The sequence below is a fragment of the Gymnoscopelus braueri genome (genome assembly GCF_963280865.1).
Source record: "Gymnoscopelus braueri genome assembly, chromosome: 20".
Lineage (NCBI taxonomy): Eukaryota > Metazoa > Chordata > Actinopteri > Myctophiformes > Myctophidae > Gymnoscopelus > Gymnoscopelus braueri.
Genome location: NC_137622.1, coordinates 403,492 through 428,763, shown reverse-complemented (window position 1 = coordinate 428,763; position 25,272 = coordinate 403,492). Strand labels below are relative to the sequence as shown.

The 25,272-nt window shown below is 42.2% G+C and overlaps 1 protein-coding gene across 7 annotated transcripts; it reads right to left on the bottom strand.

Annotated features, from left to right (window-relative positions):
- Positions 1-1,947: 1,947 nt before the first annotated feature.
- LOC308075911 (UDP-N-acetylglucosamine--peptide N-acetylglucosaminyltransferase 110 kDa subunit) lies at positions 1,948-23,902 on the bottom strand. 7 transcript variants are annotated; one of them, XM_080415902.1, is made up of 22 exons: positions 23,372-23,902; positions 20,866-21,046; positions 19,846-20,089; positions 19,153-19,221; positions 15,359-15,475; positions 15,163-15,242; positions 13,490-13,685; positions 12,654-12,794; positions 12,407-12,507; positions 12,004-12,157; positions 11,810-11,911; positions 11,441-11,620; positions 10,593-10,751; positions 9,960-10,049; positions 9,700-9,825; positions 8,203-8,373; positions 7,560-7,676; positions 6,221-6,391; positions 5,351-5,503; positions 4,739-4,991; positions 4,077-4,200; positions 1,948-3,381 (listed from the first exon to the last, which is right to left on the bottom strand). In XM_080415902.1, exons 1-22 carry the CDS (start codon positions 23,406-23,408, stop codon positions 3,198-3,200), a joined length of 3,150 nt encoding a protein of 1,049 aa, XP_080272028.1. In that variant the 5' UTR covers positions 23,409-23,902; the 3' UTR covers positions 1,948-3,197. The 7 variants fall into 7 exon arrangements, with proteins under 7 accessions (XP_080272028.1, XP_080272029.1, XP_080272026.1 ...); XM_080415903.1 differs by having other exon boundaries at positions 20,866-21,016; positions 23,372-23,855; XM_080415900.1 differs by having other exon boundaries at positions 12,654-12,812; positions 23,372-23,852.
- Between the last annotated feature and the right edge of the window lie 1,370 nt (positions 23,903-25,272).

Here is a 25,272-nt window from a genome sequence, read left to right as displayed (position 1 = left end):
AGGATTTCTGGCCTATAGGGCATAGCAGTGGCGGCCATTTTCTGGTTCCACTTCAAAATAGTCAATGCATTTTTCCCATTGACATTTCCAAAAATATCTACAGTATATCAATTATTTTAAGCCTAGAATCAAGCCATCCAGGGTCCTGGTGAATCATGACCATAAAACGTTTGATTCTGTGAAAAAACTTTTTTGAAAACGGCAAAACAAAGGGTATTTATTAAATATAGTATATCATATAATTAAATATATATATTTTTTAAATCTCAGGGAAAAAAAATGTATGGTCATGATTCACCTGGATGGCTTGATTCTAGGCTTAAATTAATTGATATAAATATTAAATATTTTTGGAAATGCCAATGGGAAAAATGCATTGACTATTTTGAAGTGGAACCAGAAAATGGCCGCCACCTGTTTCCGCGGGAATTTACTGGAGCAAAAATCCTGTGTGGGAAACATCCTGCGGGGGGACCGGAAGTAGGAAATACCGGCTCAGTGTGTTTACATTTGCCAGCATAACGTAGCTCGTTCGCAGTACAGCTTTTTCTAAACGGATATTTTAGTCCTCCGTTTTTAAAAAGATTCCCTGGCCACATGACAAAGATTAAAAAAAATCCCTGTCCACACGTAAACGTAGAAACGCATTGATCAGCTAGCTGCAAGTTTCAATTTTAAAGTTTCAAGTCCAACAATCTTTGAACAAATGTTCAGTTGCTGCAGCAGTTGTGACTTTAAGGCTACAGACAGACATCCATACCAGGTGGTAATACAGTACTGAAGAACACTCATAATAACAGAAGTGAAAAACAAAAGAAGAATCTGTCTACTAGCACCAAAAGATCTCAGGCGGCGAAGGAAATAGACTCTTTGCTTTGTCTTCTTACCCACTGATTCAATCTGGTCTTTCCATGACAGAAGGTGGTCAATTACTACTCCTAGGTATGTATACGAACATACCTGGTTGATATATGAGGGGCCAAATACCTTTTTAATCCCCAATACTGCAATAGATGCATTATTTTAATAGCTACGTGAACAAAAATAAACGAAAACAACATTAGGGCGCAGCTACGGCGCAAACAGCTGAGTTTTACTTCATCAATTAATTCCATGGGCAGCCGGAACAGTCGTCCCAAAACACCCCGCCCCACGCACCTTTTGAGCGGGCCATCAGCGGCCGCTCCATGGTCGCTGGATTTTGACCCGGGGCGATTGTGTTTTAGGACGACAGACCCCGCATTCAACCCGGAATGCTTGCACCACATTACAACGCTGCCTGGCCAGGAGTCGTCGGTGCGTTGCTTCCCGTGCCTGCCTACGACCGCCGCTGAGGCACAAGGGGGCTATTGCCCCATGCCCACCAGGGGAAGCTCCGTCCCAGGTAGTGGAGCCAAGCGGCCCCTGGACTGGTCCATTATGCCCAAATACGAATGAATGCTTTGGGTCATGTAAACGAGGAATACTTTTATTCAGGTCCCATGTAAACAGGTGAGTGGAACAGATTCCTCTATTCGGAATGAGTTTATTCTGAATGAATACATTATGTCCATGTAACAGCAGCCAGTGTTGCTGGAGCACGGTGCATATCCTCCAACAGCAACACACTTAACATGGCTGATGTGTTAAGTGGTCAGATCTGGATAAGCTGTGTGCATTTTCAGAGCATGTTCATTTTAATGATCAATCAATCATGTTCTGGCTTGGCTCAACAGAACTACCAGAGTATTTTATGTTCCTATTCATCTGTATCACAATGAAAACACATTCTTCCAGGTTTTTAAGAAAACAAAATACCATGACTTTTAGTTTTTACATTATTTTATTTAGTGGGGGCCATATCCTCATGGCACACAGGTTGGGAATCGCTGCTCGAACATGATCTAATGGAAATTCAAATCACGCCTTAGCTTGAACTTTACCAGATGCAAAAGACAACACGCAATATATGCCATACATTTTATTTTTTATTCAGATTTAGTCAGGGTCTTGCAGTATCATTGACAGCATACAGTTAGAGGATACAAAACAAAAACCGCTTAGAAAATACTTACCTAGGCCGTTCCTGGTTCGAGAGATAAAAATAAATGTTTATGGATTCATGATAACTTAGTGAAACATATGTTAGGCCCATTTCAATGATTACTGACAAGAAACCCCCAGTGTCCTGCTTTGAACAGCCATCCAGTATTCTTACATTGACACATGACAATTTTTTTTCTCCAAAAGTTGGCATATTTGGTGACGGTGAAATAAAACTTTAACAAAAATGTGGTTGTTCCTCAAATTTTCACGTCTAACTCTCTGTAGTCAGATTTACCAGTAATAAGCTTTAAGACAAAATAATGAGCAGCCGCAAACAAAGTATGTTGTTTTTCTTTTCTTTAACAAATGCATAACAAAAGCGGATTAAACTTTAAGTCAAAAAGTTGCAACATTATCCCTTTGGGGAAAACAAAAACACTCAGAACGAGTTAATCCAATTATAAGCAAGCAGACCAGCGACAAGATGGAGGAAGGACATTCTCTCCAAAGATCCAGCAAGGAGTCCCATATGCACAGAGAAAACGGGGGGCAAAAAAAGAAATCCACCAATAGTTTTCAAGCACTGGAGTTGGGTGGGTGGGTTGGGGGGGGGGTGGTGGTAGGATGGGGGTGCATTCTTTTTCCCTGTCACACTCAGTACAAGTGTGGTTTAGGAGGAAAAATAGTCTCAGATGAAAGAGCCTGAAAGCCTCAGGTTACTCTCATCATCTGGCTTAGAGAAAACACACACGCCATGATCTGGAGGAGAAATGATGGGAGTGAAAAACCTGCAGGCTCGTTATCCAATCAGAGTCCTATTTACAGGAGAAAGAGAAGGGGGGCGGGGGCGATCAAGTACAGATACTCAAGGTGTCGGGGGTGGGGGTTGATGAAAGATCAAGCTAGGGTTCTGATATAGCAGTGGTTTTCAAAGACAGGGTCCTTGAGGTGGTTTCCAAATGGACCCTTGCAGGTCTGTAACACTAAGCGCATACAAATGGAACCAAATGGACCCATAAGGGTCCATATGGTTCCATTTGTACGCTCTCAGTGTTATGGGGATTGTTGAAATTAAAACAGTTTGAGAACCACTATGATATAGGATGAGGAAAAGGAGGGTGGGAGGGACTGGGTGGGGGAGTGGAATGGGCTGGAGGACAAGCATGTTGGTTTCAGGCGCTGTTGTCCCCGGCCTCCACTTGCTGGAGGTGGATCAGGTGCTCTGGTTTGCCTCCGTTGGCGTGGTGTTCCCACATCTGCAGGTAGAGCTTCTCCAGTTCTATGGAGTACTGCTTGGTGTTGAACAGAGGGCTGCAGATGCGCTGCTTCCACACGCGGGATCGCACCATTTTCAGGCTACACACCGGGGAAAAAACAGGCGGTCAGTTTAAAGGGTCATACTTTTATTGATTAAATTATTAACTTTGTAATGAGTATTTACGATTCAATTATCTTATTTTACAAACGTTTATATGGTCTAAATCACACAGATTAACAGAATTCACATATATTACCTGAATAACTGAAACACTAATCGGTTATGAAAAGATTGGTGGTTGAGAGCCCTGGTGTTCAGAGTGTGTAAAGGGAAATGTCACCGATTTTGAATCTAAAGCCCATTGTTCTAATGTGAGGAGATCAAAAACCCTATGTTGTCTGTGTATTTCTCAACAAAAACCCTATGTTGTCTGTATTTCTCAACAAAAACCCTATGTTGTCTGTATTTCTCAACAAAAACCCCGGCTAGCGTAGCGGTCCAGGCACTTAGGCTCCAAAGTAGCTCGACAGCGCGTTGCTGGTTCGAGTCCCCATCCCGACGGCCGTTGCCACATGTCACTCCCCATTTCCTATCAACCTACTATCCTATCAATAAAGGCATAAAAAGCCCATAAATAAATCTTGAAAAAAAAATACATACACTTCCACATTTTGAAGAAATACTTTCCCCCCACAGTATATACATGATCTCCTCACAACAATGGTATTTAGATTCGAAATGGTAAAAAAAAAGACCGGGGAACCCAAAATCAAGATTAAATGGTTTTACTTACTATTCCATGTCGGAGCCTAGTTTGACCGCCACGTCCTCGTACTCCAGACGAGTGTGAGCGATGAGCTCCGGACAGCCCAGACATTTGAGCTGTGAAGCTGCCACGCGGGAGGCCAGGGTCTCACCTGTAAAAACAAAGAAAGTTGGGATGGATTTCACACCAAGCAGCACATAATAAGCTTATCAATGATCTGTTTTGGCCATTTGCTGCTTTCCACTACTTGAGCCATCAGTAGGCTACATTGCCCGTTATCCAATTCAGCGGTTCCCAAACATTTTAGCCCAATACCCAAAAGATAAATTGGCTGTCTATCCGGAACACAAACTTACGAAAATACATAATTAATCACTTATGCCCCATTTCAAAAACTGTGAAAATAGCCAATCTTCAAGCTTACACCACATTGACACGTTATGGAGCTTGTAGATCTATTTTCACAATTTCTTGAGTTTTTAAAAAGTATGGAATTTCTTTTTTATCATTTATAAAAATATTTAACATTTTAAATAATATTTTTTTTTTTAAATATAGGAAACGTGGGGGAAAAGGGGACTTTTACTTGTGACCCAAAATTGGGTCCCATTGTTTCTCATTGATCTAATTCACTTTCTCGCCCAATGTCCCTTCTAACCGCTATGTTGGTTCTATCCTAAGCGTTGTACCTGGCATGGTAACCATGGGCGTCCCTGCCCAGAGGACATCCATGCCTGTGGTGTGGCCGTTACACAGAGGCGTGTCCAGGCAGACGTCTGCCAGCTGGCCTCTTCTCACGTGCTCCTCCTTCGGTGCCACAGGAGAGAAGATGATCCGAGAGCCGGGGAGGCCAAAGTTCTGGGCATACTGCTGGATGTTGGGTTCTCCCACCGCAGGGAAACGAAGCAGCCACAACACACTGTTGGGAACCCGCTTGAGGATCTAAAGGACAGGATTGCAGCAAAGTTCAGAGTTGAACATAAACCAAAGAAGCAAAAACAAAATAGAACTGATTTCAAGCTAAAGTAATTAAGTTGCCGTGGTCAGAAACACCCACAGCCTCTTAGAATCATCAGAAAAGCCCAGGGTTCAAGTGTTCTGTTCATAGGTTTCATATTTTACACTGTTAACCTTCCAATCTACAGCATGAGGACAGTTATTGAATGAGTAAATCTTATCAGATGGGGATCACTGAGACTACAGCTTATCAAATACAGGTCCGCAGCCTGATGTGTATACATATGGCGGTCCTTGATGCACACTGATCTAACCCAAAGTCTAGTCTATGTAGACTGACTTACATTAGCCCACATCTGCAGGGTGGGGGGGTCAATCTTGTAGAGCTGGTTGAAGTTGCAGTAGACAATGGAGTCCTCAGGGAGGCCGTACTGGGAGCGGGTCGTGACCACGATGGTGCGAGGCACCTCCTCTCCAGTTGCCGCTTTGTTGTTGATCTACAAAGGAGATCCAGAGAAGCGTTTAAAGAGATATTATCCCCCCTTTGTTTCTCCTGCTATTATAATCTCCACACCATTGGAAATAAAGGGCCTTTCCCTCAATATGTACTACTGACACATCTTTGCCAATTGACCGTTCAATAATATTGAGGGAAAGTGGTAAATAAAGGTAGTGACAAGTCAGAAAGGACCCACCCTAGTGGTCACAAGAGGATGAACAACAATAGAATTTGTGGACAGGCTGTGATTAAACGCATCTCATGCTAGGCCCATAAAGAACTGTGACAGACAGGTGTCAATCATATTGGCGACAGTGTGTTAGTGCGGTTCAATCTAACGCCACCATTGGTCCCACCCTTCACCATGAGCTCTGTGTGTTCCCAGTACACCCCCCCCCCCCCTACCTGGACGGTCCCATTCTCAGACACTACAATGTCTTCTCTTGAGAATATCTGGAAAAGTGTTATGTGAATAAATGGCTGCTCTTGCCATTGTGCATTTACAAAATGTTTAAACAGAAATGATGTTAAAAAGGTTAACAGTGCCTGTACCCGGCATCCCCAATTGGGGATTTAAAAAAAAATGTTTTTTAAAAAATGTCAATGCATCATGACACTATTTTGGCTGCTTTTGAAATGGGGTTCGTTAAGGATGTGTTTGAACAATGATTCAATGAATTAATTAATGTGTGTGTGTGATGTGTTTTCTCCATACCTGTGTGGTAGCCAAGCCGTTGCTGACAGTGAAGCCATTAATGGTGACCTGTATCTGTCCCTGGTTGATCATGTTGATGATGGCCTCTGCTGCTGTGTTCATTGGGATGACAGGCATGGACAACGCTCCGTTCGTGTCCCCAGCGGATTCCTGGTTGTTGTCACACTTCATCTGGACACAAAGCAAGGCAAAGTTCAACTTGAAGGAACACTGCACTGTTTTCAAAGCTCATCTCCATGTTTTTATTCGTAGTCATGAACAATACATGGTAGAGTGCCTGAATTCTCTGTATTGCAGGATCGGATAGCAAAGCACCGGAATGTTCAGACTGAGACAAAAACTTTGCTTTGTTATCAAAAGGTGTTTGCTTTCATCGATGGCTTAACACATTGAATGCCAATCGCGTAGATCTACGCGAACCTATTTAAAGCCGCAGCGTGCCAGTCGCGTAGATCTACGCGAACCGCCGATTCGCGTTGAAAATTTTCCAGGTGCACTTTCGGATTTTTTTTAATCCATTTCCGGTTCCGGTTTGAAGACCGGAAACAGAATTATTTGGGATCCGGTTTTGACGATCACGTCGGCTCCCATTCTAAAGCGCACACTGAAACTCAATTCTCTTCCTGTAGTTTTTTCTCCTCGCATATCACTGTTTAACGTAATCCGCTCTAACTACAATCATGGAGATCCGTTTGACATGCGGTTTTCACTGGGAGATACAGTGAGATGTCGCGGATGTAAACAGACCGTGTACGGCTCAATCTTAAGGATTTTAACAAGATCTATGGCGACATGAAAAAAACTAAAAAACAACAATAACACGTTGGCACTGGTGAGTACATTATGAGATTAACATCTGGCATGGAATGTGTTAAGGTAGGGTAAGTGATTTACTTTGGTTACAATAAGTGTTAAATGGCTCTATATTCTGATAGTACTCATTGCTGTAGAGTGTTTGTTCAGTAAAAGGAGTCTCCCATGTCTCTCCAGCTCTTTAATAAACAGAAAATGCATTTTCAGTAATCTCTCCTGATTGGCTTAGAGTTTGTCACCTACCTGAAAATGTACTATATTCTGTTTACTAAAGAGCTGGAGAGACCCCTGTGACCGAACAAACACTCTGTAGCAATGATTACTATCAGAATATAGTACTTTTTAACAAAACAGAAAAAAAAAAAAAAAAAAAAAAATATCACTTACCCTAGCTTTAAGTCACAGATTAACTAAACATCCACAAATTTGACAGTGGTGCATTCCTTCAGCAAGGCTTGGAAATGGTTTATGAAACAAAAACAGCCATAAACATTATGACGATTCCCTTCAGGACAGTGTAACTCACCTTAACAACCTTCACATCTGGCAGACTGTCCAGGAAGGCTTTCAGGTCGATGCCGTTGAGCACGATGCGATTGTCAAAGATGTGTCCGTTAGACTTGAAATCTATGACTGCCTTTTTCTGTTGGGTCACATAAAAAAAAGAACAGCTTAATTAATTAAAGTTTACCAACATTAAAAGCTACTATCAGTGTTCATTTTGTTGACTAAGACTAAACAATTTCAATTTCAGACTAAATCAGAATTTGCCGTCAAAATTAACACTGGTATAGGTACCATGCAGTGTTCATTTTGTTGACTAAGTCTAAGACCATTTTGATATTTAGTCGACTAAGAATAGACTAAACAATTTCAATTTCAATTTCAAAAGACTAAATCAGAATTTGCAGTCAAAATGAACACTCCTACTATTAGAAAAACATTTGACACGTCAGAAAGATGGAGCACTCGATACAAGACAGCAGATGAACTGAGAAAGGAGAGCAGTAGCCCTGACTTATATTTTGTCATACGACAGCCGAAAATAGCAGACCTAAAAGCTCACAACGTGGCGCGATGCAACCCGGTGAGAGCTTGTAGATCTGCTGTGATCGGAGAGCGACCCTGTTGCATGACGGAATATAAATTAAGCAGGAGTGGTCCCTGACCTTGAGGTGAGGGAACATGTTGGCATGGTCTCCAATGAAGAAGGTGTGGGGCATGTAAGCCATCTTCTCAGAGTACTGCTCAGCCACATCGGCGGGTGACGTCTCCTTGTCAGTGATGATGTAATCCATGAAGGGAGCGCCGCTGGTTCCTGGGTAGCCAAGCCACATGGTCTGAAGGACAGAGAGACAACACCTGTTATCTAAGTACATTATGATGAATAAACAATGCAAAAATGCATCGCTTATAATTCATTCATTAACTCTTTGACTGCGGACGACGCGATAACGCGTCAAGTGCTACTTTGTCCAGTTGGCCGTCGACGCGCTCGACGCGCTGGACGCGCGTTCATTGTTTAATCTCTGATTGCGCTATGCTGCTTAATATTCAATGTTATTCTCAAGTTCCACTTACTTCACGGACATCTGCATCCGGTTTCATGACCTGGATTCCGTTTCCGGTTTTTGATTCTTTTCCCCAGTCATTTTCGTCCAAAATAGGTAAATAAACGGTCTTTCACACGGTATGACGGACAAACGGACAGTTTCTCTTCTATAATCTATGGTCTGGGTGACGATCAGTCATCGCCGTCGTATATCACAACGTAATTTTCGCCGATCAAAACAATGGGGGGGACGTCACATCCGTTTTCATGTTTTTCCTTGTCTAATCTATGAAGAAGGGTGAGAGAGACCCAACGACATGATCAAAGCTGTCATGTGCTGCGCTCTAGTGGCGGATTTGTGCTGGGTCTTTACATTATGTGTCCTTAAATTATTTTCATGAGAAAAATTCAAAATATAAAAATAAAAAAACACGAAAATTGCTGGCACTGGGGGAGTACTTTATGAAAATACTCTGGCAGTCAAAGAGTTAACATTAAACTATTATTTGGCTTTTATTACCGGCCAAAAAACAACAACCTTGTTTTGAAGTTTGCCTCGTTATATTCACTTTCTGTAAGGATGTTCTCATGTCAAACAGCAGTTAATGCCAATTAATCACAGGAAATAAAACACTCCTGGTGTGTATGGACCTTTAGTATAATAATTCCCCCGATACACAAGTCATTTCACTGCATTGGCAATAACACCCTAGCCTTCACTGCACTGGCAATAATCCCCTACGCCAGTTAAGGGACAGCTGGCCGGATAGTGTGTCAACCACATCATCAAAACATCTCCACTTTCAATTCCTGCTGGAGGCCTGTGCTGCATGTCCTTCCTGTTCTCTATCTTCAGCTTCCTGTCTATTCACAGCATCTAAATAAAACAAAAAAAAACTGCTTGATTCTCTCTTTTTTTTTTATCTATAAAAATCCAGTGTGGCAGAACACCTGGGAGAAAACATACGCAACAGAATAGTACAACATATTTGGTCAAAGGGGCAATATATATCTAAATAAAACTCCTTTCTATAAAATTTAAGTAATTCCACAGACATGCATAATCTCACATTCCCCCCCAGGTCAGCACAACCTAACAGGACATTTCTCTGACCTGGATGGGGGCGGGGCGCAGTGCGAACAGCTCGTTACGTGCTCCTTTGGTGTAGCCGTTCATGTTGACCAGAATGTGAACGCCATCCTGGTGGATACGGTCAGCTGCCTTCCCGTTGCACGGGATCTGACAAGAGAGGAGGGCCAAGAGGGAGAGGTGAGTACAGATGGTATGATACATAAAGTATGTCGTATTATATACACATATAGACGAAAAACTAAAACAATCTATAATGGTCATAAAAAGGTCTAAACAGTGACCTGGGAGAGGTCTGTGAAGTGATGAGCCTCTGCAACTACTTTCACACGGAAGTTGGTGCTGTCGTCAGGGCTGAGGGCGTAGCAGAACACCTGAGAGAAAACATGCACATATTACAATTTTTCTCTTCTTGTCCACCATTTTAAGGCGACAGATACGTACAACATATTTGGTCAATTTCTTGCTTGAACTAAAGGGGCCATTTTATACTTGTTTCCACTAGAGGGTGCTTGAGTTCACGTGTTCAACTAAAACCAATTACATAACATTTCCACTGGGTTGCTACTTGCCAAAATGAAATTACCTGCAAATATCTGTACGAAATGTAAATAATGACCGTAAGACAATGGTATCAAATGCCTGAGGCAGCCTGCTTTGTAAGTAAGTAAAGTGAAGGGGATGAAGTTGGATGTAAACATAAGTGGAGTAGTTTTCAAAAAGAGACAACCACTCATATGGTACACTTATATGTCACACATTTAACATTTGATGCATATATTCCTGCATATATTTCCAGGCTATTTTATGCCAACAAACAGTAGAAAGGTGATATATAGGCGTGTCAGCTGAGTGAGTGAACACAAGCACCCTAGTGGATTGAAATTACACTTTAAGCGCACAAATCATACACACACCTCAAACTTCTCAGAGTTGTGCATTCCAGGAATTGACTGCATCAGATGAGAGGTCGGGTGGTTGCCGAAGTCGGAGCTGACGTAGCCGATACGCAGACGTCCTCCACTGGCCTTCAGGTCCTTAGGATGCTCAAAGGCAGGCTTATGCAGAGCATTGATCTGTTAAACAGCACAACAGCACAGACAGTTAGGATCCTTACTGTTGGAATGACTGAACTGGCCTAGTAGGGTGTGAAAACAAGACAGGGCCCATAACAGCGTGGCTTCCCTGGATCTCGGACATCATGGTGAGAACGGCAAATATGGTGCTGATCAGTCCAGTGGTTTTAGAGATTAGTTTCAGACACAGAGACAGACAGACCCTCTTTGAGACGGCTTGCCCTTCTAGGAGCCACACCATAGCAATTTGACGGTGTGGCTCCTAGCAAGCGAGCAGTCTAGAAAAGGGTCTGTGTCTGTCCGTCTATCTGGTGCTAATCTCGCAAACCACTGGACCGATCAGTGCCAAATATCATGTGCACATATTGTGATTTTTTTCTTTTTCACATTTTACAAAAGAAATCTAAATAGAAGTAATTCATGCTCAACCTTAGACCATACCTTTATCCTTGCAAGCAAACCACCCTCCACCACCCATTATTTCCTCTCAAATAAAAACTATACAGAGAGAGAGGGAGAAAGAGAGAGAGAACTCCTCAGTCCAGAACCAGACCTTTATCATGTCATTAAATCCTCCCTTACCAAAGCATGTGCCCACCCCCTGCAGGACAGACCCAGCCATCACCAGCAACCTCAGCAGCCATAAAATGTAAATGGAATGGTTTACTTGCTTTGATCAGTGCGTGTACCTTGTCCAGACAAAGGTTTCCGTGGCGCTCGGCAATGGCTTTGCGGAAGCCGTGAGAGAGGGGGTAGAGCATGCTGTGGTGCGGGTGCACCGAGGGAAGACGGTTCTTATCCAGCTGATCTGCAACTATGCTAACCAGCTTCTTCATCCTCTCGTCATAATCGGTCCAATCGCAAACGATCTGGAAGCAGAGGAATATTTATCAGTCTAAGGATGCAACTGAATTATCATAGTCACGTACATGTTGGTGTTATTCTTTCTATTATTCGGTGCAATTAATATAGACCATAAAATAATATAGGTACACAGGATTTCATAGTCACGTATAATATGCAGAGCAAAAGGTTTTAATGGATGGAGTTAGGGCTACCTGCAGGCAGTGTGCCAAGTTGCAGTAAGCATCAGGGAAGTCTGGCTTGAGTTTCAGGGCTGTGCGGTATGACGCAATGGCTTCTGGGATGTTGCCAGAATCCTGAGAGAAGACAAACGTCAGCAAAATGTCAGGGTCAAATGAAAGAAATAAAAAGACAAATGTTTGAATTAATAAAAAGGGCCATTCACTACCTTGTGGATGGAGGCCAGGTTGCTGTGAGCATCAGCAAAGGCAGGGTTGATCTGGATGGCACGGGTGTAGCACTGCAGGGCTCCCTGCACATCCTGCATTTCCTTCAGAGTGTTGCCCATGTTGGAGTAGGCATCTGCAAATGTGGGGCTGATTCTGAAACCAGAGGGGAGGAAGCATCAATACAAATGTAATGCGGTACAATTGTTACTCCCTGTCAGAATGCATAGAATTCACTATCACAATTATAACCCACTGCCACTCATAGTTTTGGTTAGTAACGCAGTTTTGGTTAAAATTGTGGGTGAATCTTGTTGCTAATCACTAGCAACCATGTAAATATATGATCAGTGATCACCTGGGCATCCATTTGTTACTTCCATGTACGTAGTTATCCTTACTAACCTGATAGCCTCCTTGTAGTGCATGAGCGCCTCCGAGAGTTTCCCTTGTTGTTGCAGGACGCTGGCAAGGTTAGAATGAGCTGCAGCAAACTCAGGGAATACCTAATGAAAAGAAAATAATCCACCAGCCATTGAACAAGGTAATGAAGTGCCAGTTATGACATGCTCACTATGAAAGCTATGATCTAAAAATGGATGACCAAAATAGTGGCAACACACCAAGTAAACACTTTGCTCAGAATGCTCACCTCCAGAGCTTTCCTATAAAGCTCGACGGCCTGCTCAATGTTGCCCTGCTCTCTCTTGATATTGGCCAGGTTGTTGAGGGAGTCAGCATGGGTCGGACACAGACGTAGGGCCGTGTTGTAACACTCTTCTGCCTCAGATACCTGTGAAATATGTGTGATCTGGTGAAGGTGAAATCCTGTCAATGCATTAGGCGTAAAACACACACAAACAGGGTACACTGACTAAAAGACTACACAGAGACAGAGACTTACTCATACACCTCTAAAATGGTCCTAACATTCTTAATATTCCTGGTCTGCACATATTGAAAAGCTTGTAAATAATACATCAAGGGGGGTGGATATGCACAGCAGAGTTGAGACCAAGTTGTGTACACACACAATCGGAAGTGAAATACCAATGACGTGGTGGCTAAATAACACAATCGGCTATACTGTGCCCGTACATTGGCTCAATAAACAGACAGGAATTAATAATGTATATAACGTGTCTGTCAACAAAATACATACATTTGTAGTGTGATGAAATAATGATTAGGTGTCTTGGTAAGGTCATGTGTTGACCTAGCTTTTACATTTAATGTGACACCCAGGTGAAGCAGAAAAACAATTTATTAGCAAATTGTGCAAATGTCAGGTGTCTGACTTGGAGTTGCAGCAAACAAACACTCAGTTTCGTGAAGTCTCTGCTCTATTGGATGTAAGGCTCCTTACACCAGTAGGATGATCAGTCAGGAGGTGCTAAAAAGGCAGTAAAAAGTAGCCAGGTGTAAATATTTTAATGTAGGGCTATGGAGCCGGCGGCCAGCGCCTGCGAGACGTTTTGAGCGGCTTACGTTTCCCTTCTCCTTGAGGGCGTTGGCCAGGTTGCAGTAGGCATCAGGGAAGTGTGGCTGCAGCTCAATAGCACGGCGGTAGGTGTCGATGGCCAGGTCGATGAGGCCCTGCTCGTAGTACACACAGGCCAGGTTGCCATGCACAACAGCATGGTTGGGACTCAGGCTGAGTGCTCGCAGATAGCCAGCCACAGCCCTGGAGAGAAAGACAGTGAAAGAGAAATCAGTGGAAAAAATCTAGGCCATAGTCAAAAACAGTGAAACAGCAGCAGCAACCCAAAAAGTGACACAAAGTGGCATCAAATTAAGGCTTCAAACTGTAAAAGGCCATATGCGAGTCTTTCATAAAAAAAGATAATTATGCCTATTGATGTCTAGCACTGACATCGCAGCGCTTCTGCATTCGCTTCACGGCATGCACACTCCCATCCAATTCATAACACTGGTGATGATGACCCACAGGGTAATCAAGGTCATGGCATCCCCTGAAAGCCATGATAACCCCCACCCCATTTCTTGCATCACTTCTTGTTGCCCATTTTCAATAGATGCTAGTTAAACAGATAAGACAGACATTGTTTCTCTTGTCCACAAATTGCATATTTAGATAGCACATGCCAAGTTTGACGTTTACCTGATATCCTAGTTAATTTAATCTGGATAAGAGCGTCTGCTAAATGCATAAATTGTAATCTTCCGACAACTGTAATGATGTAATGCAATCTCAGTTTACTTTTGATGGTAAATGTATCCAGGTCATAATTATTACACAATTAGCCCTGCATTAGTATATGTATATATTATGTATTAGTACCTGGTCTACATGATGGGGAAATACAATTAAACAGTGTACAGTCTAAAAGAAGGAGTTCATGTCCAATGTTTGAAACTTTCCAAAATAGACAGTCTGACATTCATGCCCATATTCCATTGCAACTGGTCAAGTGTGGAAATGGTCAGCGTTACAAGTTGTATGAAAATTCTATTCTGTTCATTTTCCACACAACTACTTCTGTCATCATGTTGACTGCTCAACTGCTCACCGTGAAGCCTCAAGGAGAAACTCCTTTTAACAGGATTTTTTAAAAATGTAATAAAGACTTCAGCCCCTCTCTCTCCCATACACACACAGCATTCTTGATGTCACCATTTTATGCAGAAATAGCCAGGGTTGCTCGAATCTATGTTACATTTTGCAAATGCTAAATCCTGGACTGAGTGACTACTAGCCCACCACCACTAAGGTTTATGCCACTCTCGTGCTTGATGTGAACCACCAGACCGCCACCAACAGATCTCTTATAGCAACAACAACGCTCCCCTCTCGATGATGGACAACTTCTCACCCCCACCCCAATAGTCACAAATGTTGGCTGTCCTTTGTGGTCAAACAATGTGTCACGATTTCTTTAGAACCATGCTGAAGGCTTAAGCTTGTGTTTTATTGGTCAGGTCACGTCAGGTGACAGTAACGTGGGAGCTAGAGGGACTGAACATAACACTATAGCAATAATATTAACAGATACAATGAAAACAAGTTTGGCAGCATTATTAAACAATGTCCTAAGCCAGGGTGTTTGTTGTCACGTATCAATGGCAAAAAGAACACTTCAGTAAACAAGGGAGTGTTTCACTGCCAGCATCACTGCCAGTATTTAACACAACTCACTCACCTGTCAAAGATGCGGGCTTCTTTCAGTACATTGCCCAAATTTATGTAGGCATCAAGGAAGTTGGGATCCAGAGTTACTGCCTATAAACAAAAAGAACAGTTTATATATTTACAGTATACAAAAATGCATTGTGAGCTTATTCACATATTTGAAAGTGGGTTGAATACATGTGTACATGAATAATATGCCAACTGACCTTTTCAAAGTGGTGTATGGCCAGCCATATCTCTCCCTGGGCATTGAACACACAGCCCAGGTTACTCCAAGCCACTGCAAAGTTGGGCTGAGTCTCAATGGCTTTCAGGTAACAAGCCTTGAATGGGTTAATGAAAAAAAAGGAAAAAAACACACAGGAAGGAATAGGTAGAGAGAGGTATAGTATATAGAAGGGAGGACAAGAGATTGAAAAATAAAATAAAATAAATAGAAGATTGAGAATAAAAAAGGAAGAAAAGAAAAAAAGGATAGAGGAAACAGAATTAGTGACCATCTTCCATCACAGCAAAAAGTGAGTCTGCAGCATGGGCTCGCGTGCGCTCAACTCTGCCGCGCTAAGCAGCTTTGCTTTTTCCCTACGCTGCGCAGATCCGACCGACACCCACACACAGGCCATCATTCTCCAGTTATAACCTCAGAACATGAGGTACCCCACACTAGCTGTACTGCTCCCACTAATAAGCTAGAGTACATCCATGTTACACAACATGGATGTCTGAGTCAACACTGTGATGCCTAAAGATGGCTGCATTTTTTCCCTGAGTTCCCTGTTAAGATTTCACACAACCTTGAATAGTGGACTCTGCGTGCAGGTGAAGGTCCCTGTAATGCATGCGCACAAAGCCAGGTGGGCGTGCAGGTGTGCGTCTACAAGCACCACCTTAACGCACCGCATATCGCCGCTTGCGCGACCCTGCTGCTTGCAGTGGTCATGGTATCGCTATTGCGCTCGCTGACTGGCCAGGTGAGACAGCTGCAGACCCGGAACCCCTGACAGAACCCTTCTACCAGACTGGCACACACTCAGAACCCACCGTCACTAAGGACAGGTTATTGGAGGTGAGATAGGATAACAGTGTGTGGAATGATAACACTATGCAGTGTAGATCCAATTGTATGTTGTCAGGTTGTTTGGTAAAGCATTGATTTTGGGGCAATACAACAGATGAGCCAATTCTATCTCATCTGTGACATGAGGGCTTTCTGGGTGCGAGGCTAGCAGAGGGAGGGGAGGGGTCTGCAACCAGCAGGCCAATAGGGATGAGGGGGGCTTGGGGTGCTTGCGCTTGCCGTCTTTTGGGTGGTTGGAAGGCATTCGCTGCGCTGCCCCTGCGCGACTGCAGACTCACAGCGCAATATCTGCAACATCAGAACGCTGCAACTCCAAATAAAGAAGGAAAAACAAAACAAAACAGGAACAATAAAACCAACATGTAAGAGTTAGGGGGTTCTTACTTTTTCTTTTCTTTCACGTTTATTGCTTCCAAACCAAGTTGGCTTTTACTTGATTACTACAGATGTGGGCACTGCTGTTTAGTATAACATGTTTAAAGGAAAGCTTACTGTACTTCCCGTTTGTTACTTTTTTTAAATCTTGTTTTGCTCTTCTAAAGGAAGCCACAAGACAGAGGATCTCAAGCATGGAGTGAGGTGGTTTTCTTTTGCTGGCAGTTACAAACCCGTTACCATATTTTGGGGCTTTGTCAGAGTGGCGGTCACAGCTGGCTGGAAGAGGGGAGGAGAGGACTGATGCTGCCCTAGTGTTCCTTTCCGCCAGGCACCTACGCAGGAATAGTGTCACCCACCTGAAACCTTCTAAATAACAATATCAGTCGTGGAAAAAACCAAAAGAGACAAAATAAGAATACAAGATCGTTAGTATGTTTGCAAACAAATACATTGTTTTCTTGTTTCTCATATGGAAATAAATAAAATTTTAAAAGTGGTTCTGATAACAAAACTTAAAAAACTGTTCTTATTTTTCATTCATGCAATGAATGTTTCTCAAAAGGAAATAAATAAAAGAATGCTTATCAGGGAAATCGGGGAGGGAAGAAAGGCTTTTTGTGCGTTCTATTAAATCACTGCAGTAACTTAGTTCTCCAATTTGTTATCAAACTAATTAAAAAAAAAAGGAGAGAGGTTACTGGCTTGATCTTCCCCAAATGAACTGATGACATTTCTTTGGGAAATAATATCATTGCATAATTGAAGGAAAAGGGAAGATGTAATAATCATTACTTTTCTTTTTTTTCCCCTTTTCTTTTTTTTGCACAAAAAGATTTTATACTTGGAATTTCTTTATCCTGTCCTGCTTTCTTGAATCCTGGCCAATGAGGTAAGGGAGAAAAAGACTGTGGTTTGATTATTTGTATCTAGAAGCCTCCACAGCTCTGAAATAAAGAGGTCATTGCCGTTTGCTGCGCGTGCTTTGTTTCTGTCTCTCTAACCCAGCATCTGACGCGGACGGCAGAGTGCAGAGAATGAGCTGTCTGCCTGGCACAGCTTGGACGACCACACAAGCTCCTGGAACTTTCTAAAGCCAGACTAGAACACCCAAGATTGACCCACTGGGCCTACGGAGAAGCACTGATATACAGGGGAGGGTTTGTTTGTAGATAGAGCACCATCGGGCCATCATGACGCTCGACGGGGGCCAAGCTGTGGGGTCAGGAAAACAGCTCTCTGCGCGCGCATTCTGCCGGTCCTCAGCGAGCGCGCGGGGGGGTGGAGCGACAGAGCAGGGGAGCTGGAACTCCCGTGCTCCTCCCCACTCCTTTACCCCCCTCTGGCACCAAATAAGATGGCCTGTAACCACATCTCCAAGTTTTTACCCAACCCAAGGACCCTGTAAATTAATGTTTAGATATGGTTTAAAGTGGGGAGGAGGGGAAGCGCACATGAGGAAATAAATTAAGTATAAGCAATCGTGCAGCTTGAACATGTGGTGTTTTCTTTTTTTGTAATATTTGGAGTACAGTGGTTTGGTTAGAGACCATCTCATCTTTTGCATTGCAAAGGTAAACTAGCTTCTCATCAGTCCATTTATTCCTCAAAGACCGAACCAGCATTTTCCCTCCAAATATCAGCATCATCAGAATGCATGCATTTAACGTAAAGACAATCATCTACATCAGGGGTTTTCAAAGTGCGAGGTGCGCCTACCTGGTGACAAGGTGAAAGTAACAATTGAGTGACAGGATGGATGACATAAGTTGCCGTTTCATGCAACAGAGGTTGCAATACTTGTAATTATCCGACAGTGCTAGCAAAGATAGCAGTAATGTCATAGGAAAGGTTGGTGTGTGTGCTTTTGTGTGTTACGATGGTTGTCTGATCCTTGTCTCAAGGGAGGCCGCTGTGTGAGACTTTGAAAACCCCTGATCTAAAAATCTATATAAAACTGAGAGCTCCAGCCTTTCTTCCTGAAAAGGGAGGGGGGAGGTCACAGATCAACGGTCAGGGTGGAGCAAAGGACATCTGGACCGAGAGTCAGTGGTGGGGGGGTGGCGATTATGTCTCTAACTAGACAGGAAAAAATATTCATATATATAAGTTTAACTAACTGAAAAGTCATCAACAAAAATAGGAAGGTTGGGATACGGGGTGAATAGATAAAAGATTATGAAGGAATTTGTCTCATCTGGGAAGTGACAAGTAGTCACATCAGTCCAGTGTTTTACATGTGTTTACATGTGTTTGTAAAGTTATTGTTATAGACTTAAGGGTAATAATAACACTGATGTACTTCACTTGTCCAGGGCAGCTGCATCTAAAGCCTGACAACAGCCAGGATGAGATCGATGGGATGTACAGGGAAGGGTGCCATGGAAGTACGGGGGAGGAGTAGAGTTCAGAGGTCAAAAGGCTAAAAAGATGTATGGCCTTGGTGTTCAAATGGGAGCTAAAAAAAACTAAAAATAAATAAATAAAAGTCTGCAATAATGATCAAATTAAAACAACGGTGTGTTGAGACAATCGGCTGGGACATACCTTGGCCTCTTCCAAACGTCCAAGGGCTTTAAGCAAGTTGCCCAAGTCGCTACGAACACAATAAAGTTCCTGGAAAGGAAATAAAATAGAACTTAGTTACAATAACTAAACAAACCCACTGCAGATCAACATAATGACCATTTGATGTAGACTAAAATGGTTGGTTTCATGGCTTCCCTTAACACATTCCATGCCAGAGTTTAATCTCATAATGTACTCACCAGTGCCAGCGTTTTATTGTTGTTTTTTTGTTTTTTTCATGTCGCCACAGACCTCGCTAAATAAGTTAAAAATGCGCGTTCATTTGGTTCTAAACACACAGCGGATCCGTGAGAAACGGCCAGCGAAAACAGTTTCCAAATGCGAGCCGCCATCTTGAAGATACAGCCGATCAACGCTAAACAGTGATCAGCGAGGAGAAAAACAACAACCGAGAAAATCGAGTTTTAAACAGGATCCCAGACAGGAAGCGGATACGATCGAAAAAACCGGAACCCGAATAATTCTGTTTCCGACCGGAAACTGGAAACGGAAATGGATCAAAAAAATTCGGAAAGTGCACCTGGGGCAATTTCAATGGGAATCGGCGGTTCGCGTAGATCTACGCGACTGGCACGCTGCAGCTTTAAATAGGTTCGCGTAGATCTACGCGACTGGCATTCAATGTGTTAAGCCTCGACACCGGACACTTACAGGGTTATATTGTAAGGCGGAGACGTAAGCCTGCACCGCGCCCTCCATGTCCCCTGCTGCTACCAGAGCAGCAGCCAGGTTGATGTATCCGTCTATAAAGTCTGGCTTCAGTCTCAGGGCGTGGCGATAGTGTTCGATGGCCTCCTGCAGCTGCCCGCGCTCCTTGTACACGTTGCCCAGGTTGGAGTAGGCCTCAGCCAACATTGGATTCTGTTTGATGGCCAGGGTACTGAAGTGAGCAGACCTGTAGGGTCAGAATGGATAGTCACAAGACTGATGGAGGCCAGCGATGCTGAACAAAACAATTCCAGCAATGAGTCTGCGTTGATTACAAACTGTAGCTAAACAGTATTGTTTAAAGTCCTTGTTTCTAGGGGTGCAACAGTTAAATCGAACTAATCGATTTAATCGATTATCTAAAAAAATATATAATTTAATAAAATAATCAATCCCTATTTTTGGCATGTCATTATAGGTGAAAATTCAAAAATAGTGAATAGCCGATCTACAAGTGCAGCTTGTAGATCTGCTATTTTCACTCGACACCATTGTGCGAAGTATAAAATAACGCTTAAGTGGCTAATCGATTTGTTGATATATAAATATATATATTTATCCTTATCTATAAAAACACACGCTTTGATTATTTGATAAACAAAATAGTAATAGAGAGAATACTCGCTGAGAAAATAATCGATAGTAGAAGCCCTATTTTTCTTAATCTGTACCCTGAAATCTAGAAATTGAACAGAAATTATATTTACAGAAAGCAGGATATAAAGTTAACAGATTTAACAACCTTCACCACTGACACCTGAAAAGAAACAAAATTAGCACAGTTTAAACTGCAAGGCAGATTTGTATAGGAGAGAGATTATTCAGAGGAGACAACAGAATGTCCTGCCCTGGTAGCCTCATCCTGACTCCCCAAACACCACAGCTGGCCCAGTGCTTCCCTGCGCCTCCACCTCTCATTAGGAAGTCGTGTGCTTTGAGCCCGTCTCCCTCACCCCACCTCACCTGTCGAGTCTGCGGCACTGGAAGTGGATGGAGGACAGGAGCAACAGGACGCCGGTGTTGTCCGGCTCCTGCCTCCAAAGCTGCATGCAGTGGCGCTCTGCCGCCTCAAAGTCCCCTGACTGATACTCGCGGTGCGCCAGCTCGGCCAACCCTTGGAAGGAAAGCATACGTTTTGTCGGTTCTGGAGCACCAACACGGCCCCAGGAGGTGGGAAACAACACGTTAGGGATGATGGAGGAAAAGGAGGCAGACAAATTAAAAACAATGTGTGAGAAATAATGGAATCCAGGAGAAATGCAAGCTACAAGGCTATGCACCTTCAAATTGTGGATGCAAATTTCAAAATAAAGGAAACATTAAATTACTCAAAACTAGTGTTAACAGCTTGGAAATTTGGCCAGATATTCTGCTACAGGGGCTCAAAAGAAATTTTGAGAAGTCAACTAATCCTCTTGCCAAACAAATTGTGTGTGTATTAAAAGTGCAAGTCAGTATTTTGGACATACTGCTCAATGGTCTCAGATACAACATTAAACCAGAAAGGTGTGCAGACCAAATAACTCCCATGAACAGGATTGTATTTAATGCAATGGTTTCAAGTAACAAGCTTGTCTTTTTTATATTTTCGTCAGTTGCAACAGTGCCATGAATAAAGCCTGAGACTGACCAGAGTTGTTAAATGTTTATAAAATGAATGTACTTATTATTTGTTTCCTTTCTTTTGACAGCTACCTATTTGAACACATGCAACTTTGATCAACACTACCAACCAAAGTTAACACTTACTTAAAGGCAAAAAATCCACCAAAAAAGATTCACATGGTTTCATGTTTCTGGAACATTGGTCCTGTACTTGTCTATTACCATAAAGAACCCTCTTAAACTAGGGGAACCACTGGAAATGGAGCTTGGCTTAGAGCTGGCATAATGAAGCCAGTAATCAACTGGTAATTTTCCATTTTGGCGCCCTGTGGAATATAGGCGCTAGAGAAAGAAAGCAAAAGAACTGAGGCGAAAACATATACCCTTTATAGATGTGTCAGCTACAAAGCAGCAGCACAACTGTTTTGATTGGGTCATAAAGTAAACAAGGTCAGCAGCTATTCATAGTGGCTCTAATGTTGATGGGTGATATCAAGAACTACAGCCCTAGCTTTAATATGTCCACTCATAACTTGTGAGATGGATTCATGTGTTCTATATACAATCTATCCCCAACTACTGTTTTAAGGTGGACTTTTGCTTTAAGAAATGTAGCTTTGACACATGACAGTGATATCTAGTTCCACATCAAAGTACAAGACAGCATAGACAATTAAATATGTTATGTGTACTGGAAGAAAAAAAGAACTTGGATGCAACATGATCTCAGGCAAAATGGTGTCTCGAATGGTTATGTTTAGTATTGAATGGCTGTTGTGCAATAGTGCCACAGATATGGAAGACAAGACCATGCAAAATTAATGTCAACAAAATATTGAGTTAGCAACTACATGAGGGATCCCATGCATCAACAACCCAACGACTGTAAGACTGGCTGATAACATTAGCTGGCCCATGACTAGATGAGAGATTAATTACGGACAATCTGGACATGTTTTTGTCTAAAAAGGCAAACAAGTAAATACATATATGAATGCATCGTGCTAGCTGTAGTATACAACCCTCGTAGACGTATTTATGATTCTGACGTCTTCAATCTACGACGTCAGAATCATAAATACGTCTACGAGGGTTGTATACTACAGCTAGCATCGTGCTATGGAAAGCAAACTGGGTCTGTAACATCACCACAATTATACATTTGGATTAACACAACCCACCCACACCAAACAAATCCCCGTTTAAGTAGTAGTATGACCATAAAATTAAGCATTAATATGAAATAAAACAATACGTTAGCGTCCTTCAGTGAACATTTCCAACCAACAATAAGACGACCACATTGAAAATGAGAACATTACACTTTGTGTTATCCTCGGATTTATATCTTGTATGCACTTAACTTGCATACATTTTTACCAGAAAAAAAATCAATCACCAGGCTAACCACTGCAACAACAATAATGCAAAATAATAATGCAAGTTTTAAGCTACAACCTACAACATGTGGATGAATAGCCTTGGATCAAGACTATATCATATATGTATTTTATCGAGCCTGACTTCTACTTTCGTATCCATGACATGCAAATGTCAAAATCAATAAAATACATCTATGATAGTCTAGATCCACAAGGCTAGCGGATGATAATTGATGTATTGATATCAAATTGCTGGTAATGTTACACTCAGCAGCCATGTTGAAAAGCTGCTATTCATTTCACGTGCAACCATGATAACTGACTTTTGTACTTTTACTCAAGTCAAATTTAGAATTCCGGTCTGTAACAAGAGCATTTCTACATTGCAGTATTAGATACTTTTACTTAAGTAAAAAAAAAACATGAGTACTTTCCCCACCACTGCAACAGTCAGCATCATGTTTAGCTTGTAGCTTCAATACCTGTGCTGTCGGCCACGTTCCCCACGGAGCTCGCCATCTCCTCGGTCTTCGAGTCTCGCACCGTGGTCGTCAGGGTGTTTGTCGGACAAATTCCGAGTCCAAGAGAAAAAAAGGATGACCCCCACAACACACCACAGCCCCCGGCCTCCCGTGTGCTCTTTGGCCAAACAAAAAGGGCGTCGTTTTCGAGCAAACAACCACCCACCACGTTGCTAGCAGGTTCACCTTCAGCAGCCCAAACAGTCACCACTGATTTACTTCACAATAACCATTAAAATACCCGTCGACGCGACCTCCTCGAAGCCTACAGGTCAAGCTAGGTCTTTCAACGACATCTAATCTCTTATAAACGTCGATTTAAACCGACTAAAATGGCGTTGTTGTTGTTTGTTACACGGCTTGTTTGTTTTAAAGATTCCGTGATGGATGCTTCTTCTTCGTTAACAAACAACAAGGCGGTTAGGGGGTAGAAAATGGCGATACGCTGGCCGGGACTACTTTTCCTCTCACAAAGTAGACCCACCACTAAGACGCGTGTGGGTGCACGGATGTTATTTTATTTACTCCACTGCGCCCTCTACAGGTCTGGTCAATCGTAATTTATATTGACCAGATCCGTAGAGGGCGCAGGTGAATAAAGTAAAATAATTTCTGTCTGTTGGACATATTTTATTTTCTGCCCAAAAAGTGTATTATGCAGATAAAGTGGGGTCCTGAGAGGCCTCCCACAGTGGAGACTAGACTTTCAACAACACAAAACTGCCTTTGTTTTGGTGAATAGCGATGTCGTTTTGTTTCTTTTTTACTAAAGTTGGAGACCTCACACGGCAGTGGAATTTTCGGTCTATGAGAATAGCAGAGCGGCTGGCAGAGCGTTAGAGAGAAGAGAACTAGCCAACGCTCTGGACCCGAGCTACACGCATAGATGGTCGTGGTACGCCCCGTGTTTCATTTAAAAAAAAAACATAACTCGATCATTATTATTAATGATCGAGTTATGTTTTTTTTTTTAAATCAAAATGCATTCATTTTATAGTAAACGAATGGCCAATATATGCTTTTCTTTGGGGAAACAAAAAGCATATTAAGAAACAACGTGGGTCTATTATTACGTATATAATTCTGTGCGGACTGCGGAGGGATATTGGTGCAGGGAGTGAGACCTCACTGCGGCATTTGGAATTCTGATGTAACTGTGTAAAATAATTTCAGATAATCTCTCTCTCTCTCCTCTATTTCTCTCTCCCCCTTGACCCTCTCTCTCTCTCTCTCTCTCTCTCTCTCTCTCTCTCTGTGTGTGTGTGTGTGTGTGTGTGTGTGTGTGTGTGTCTTTGTCTTGACGTGATGACAAATTATATTGTGTATTATCAGTGGTGTAAAGTAACTAAGTACATGCACTCAACTCAAGTACTGTACTTAAATACAATTTTGAGGTATTTTTTATTTTACTGGAGTATGTCCAATTTTCAATACTTTTACTTCTTCTACTATATCAGAGAGAGTGGGCAAATCGAAAGAGTGGGCAAAACCAAACCTATATTAAATTGTTCATAGGGTCAATACGAGTAAATAAATATATGATAACCTTTCCACAGGAGCAGCTTTTTCATGGTTATCACACATTTTGTTATTTTCCCCATACGTACATGACAGGTGAAAAAATGACAAAATTTAAAAAAGAGTTATCATAATGAAACTTCCTGAGTTGATTACTTACATGAAGACAATGATTTATCGTATTACAAGTTTTCTGAAATTGTATATTTAAATATGCAAATTAGGCATAGGAAAATATGCCCAAATTTGCATAACTTTCCAGAATCAACATTGGACAAAGCCAGAGTCAACATACTTATTTCATTTTGTTAAGATGTTGGATTCAAAGGTTTTTAACGAGGGAA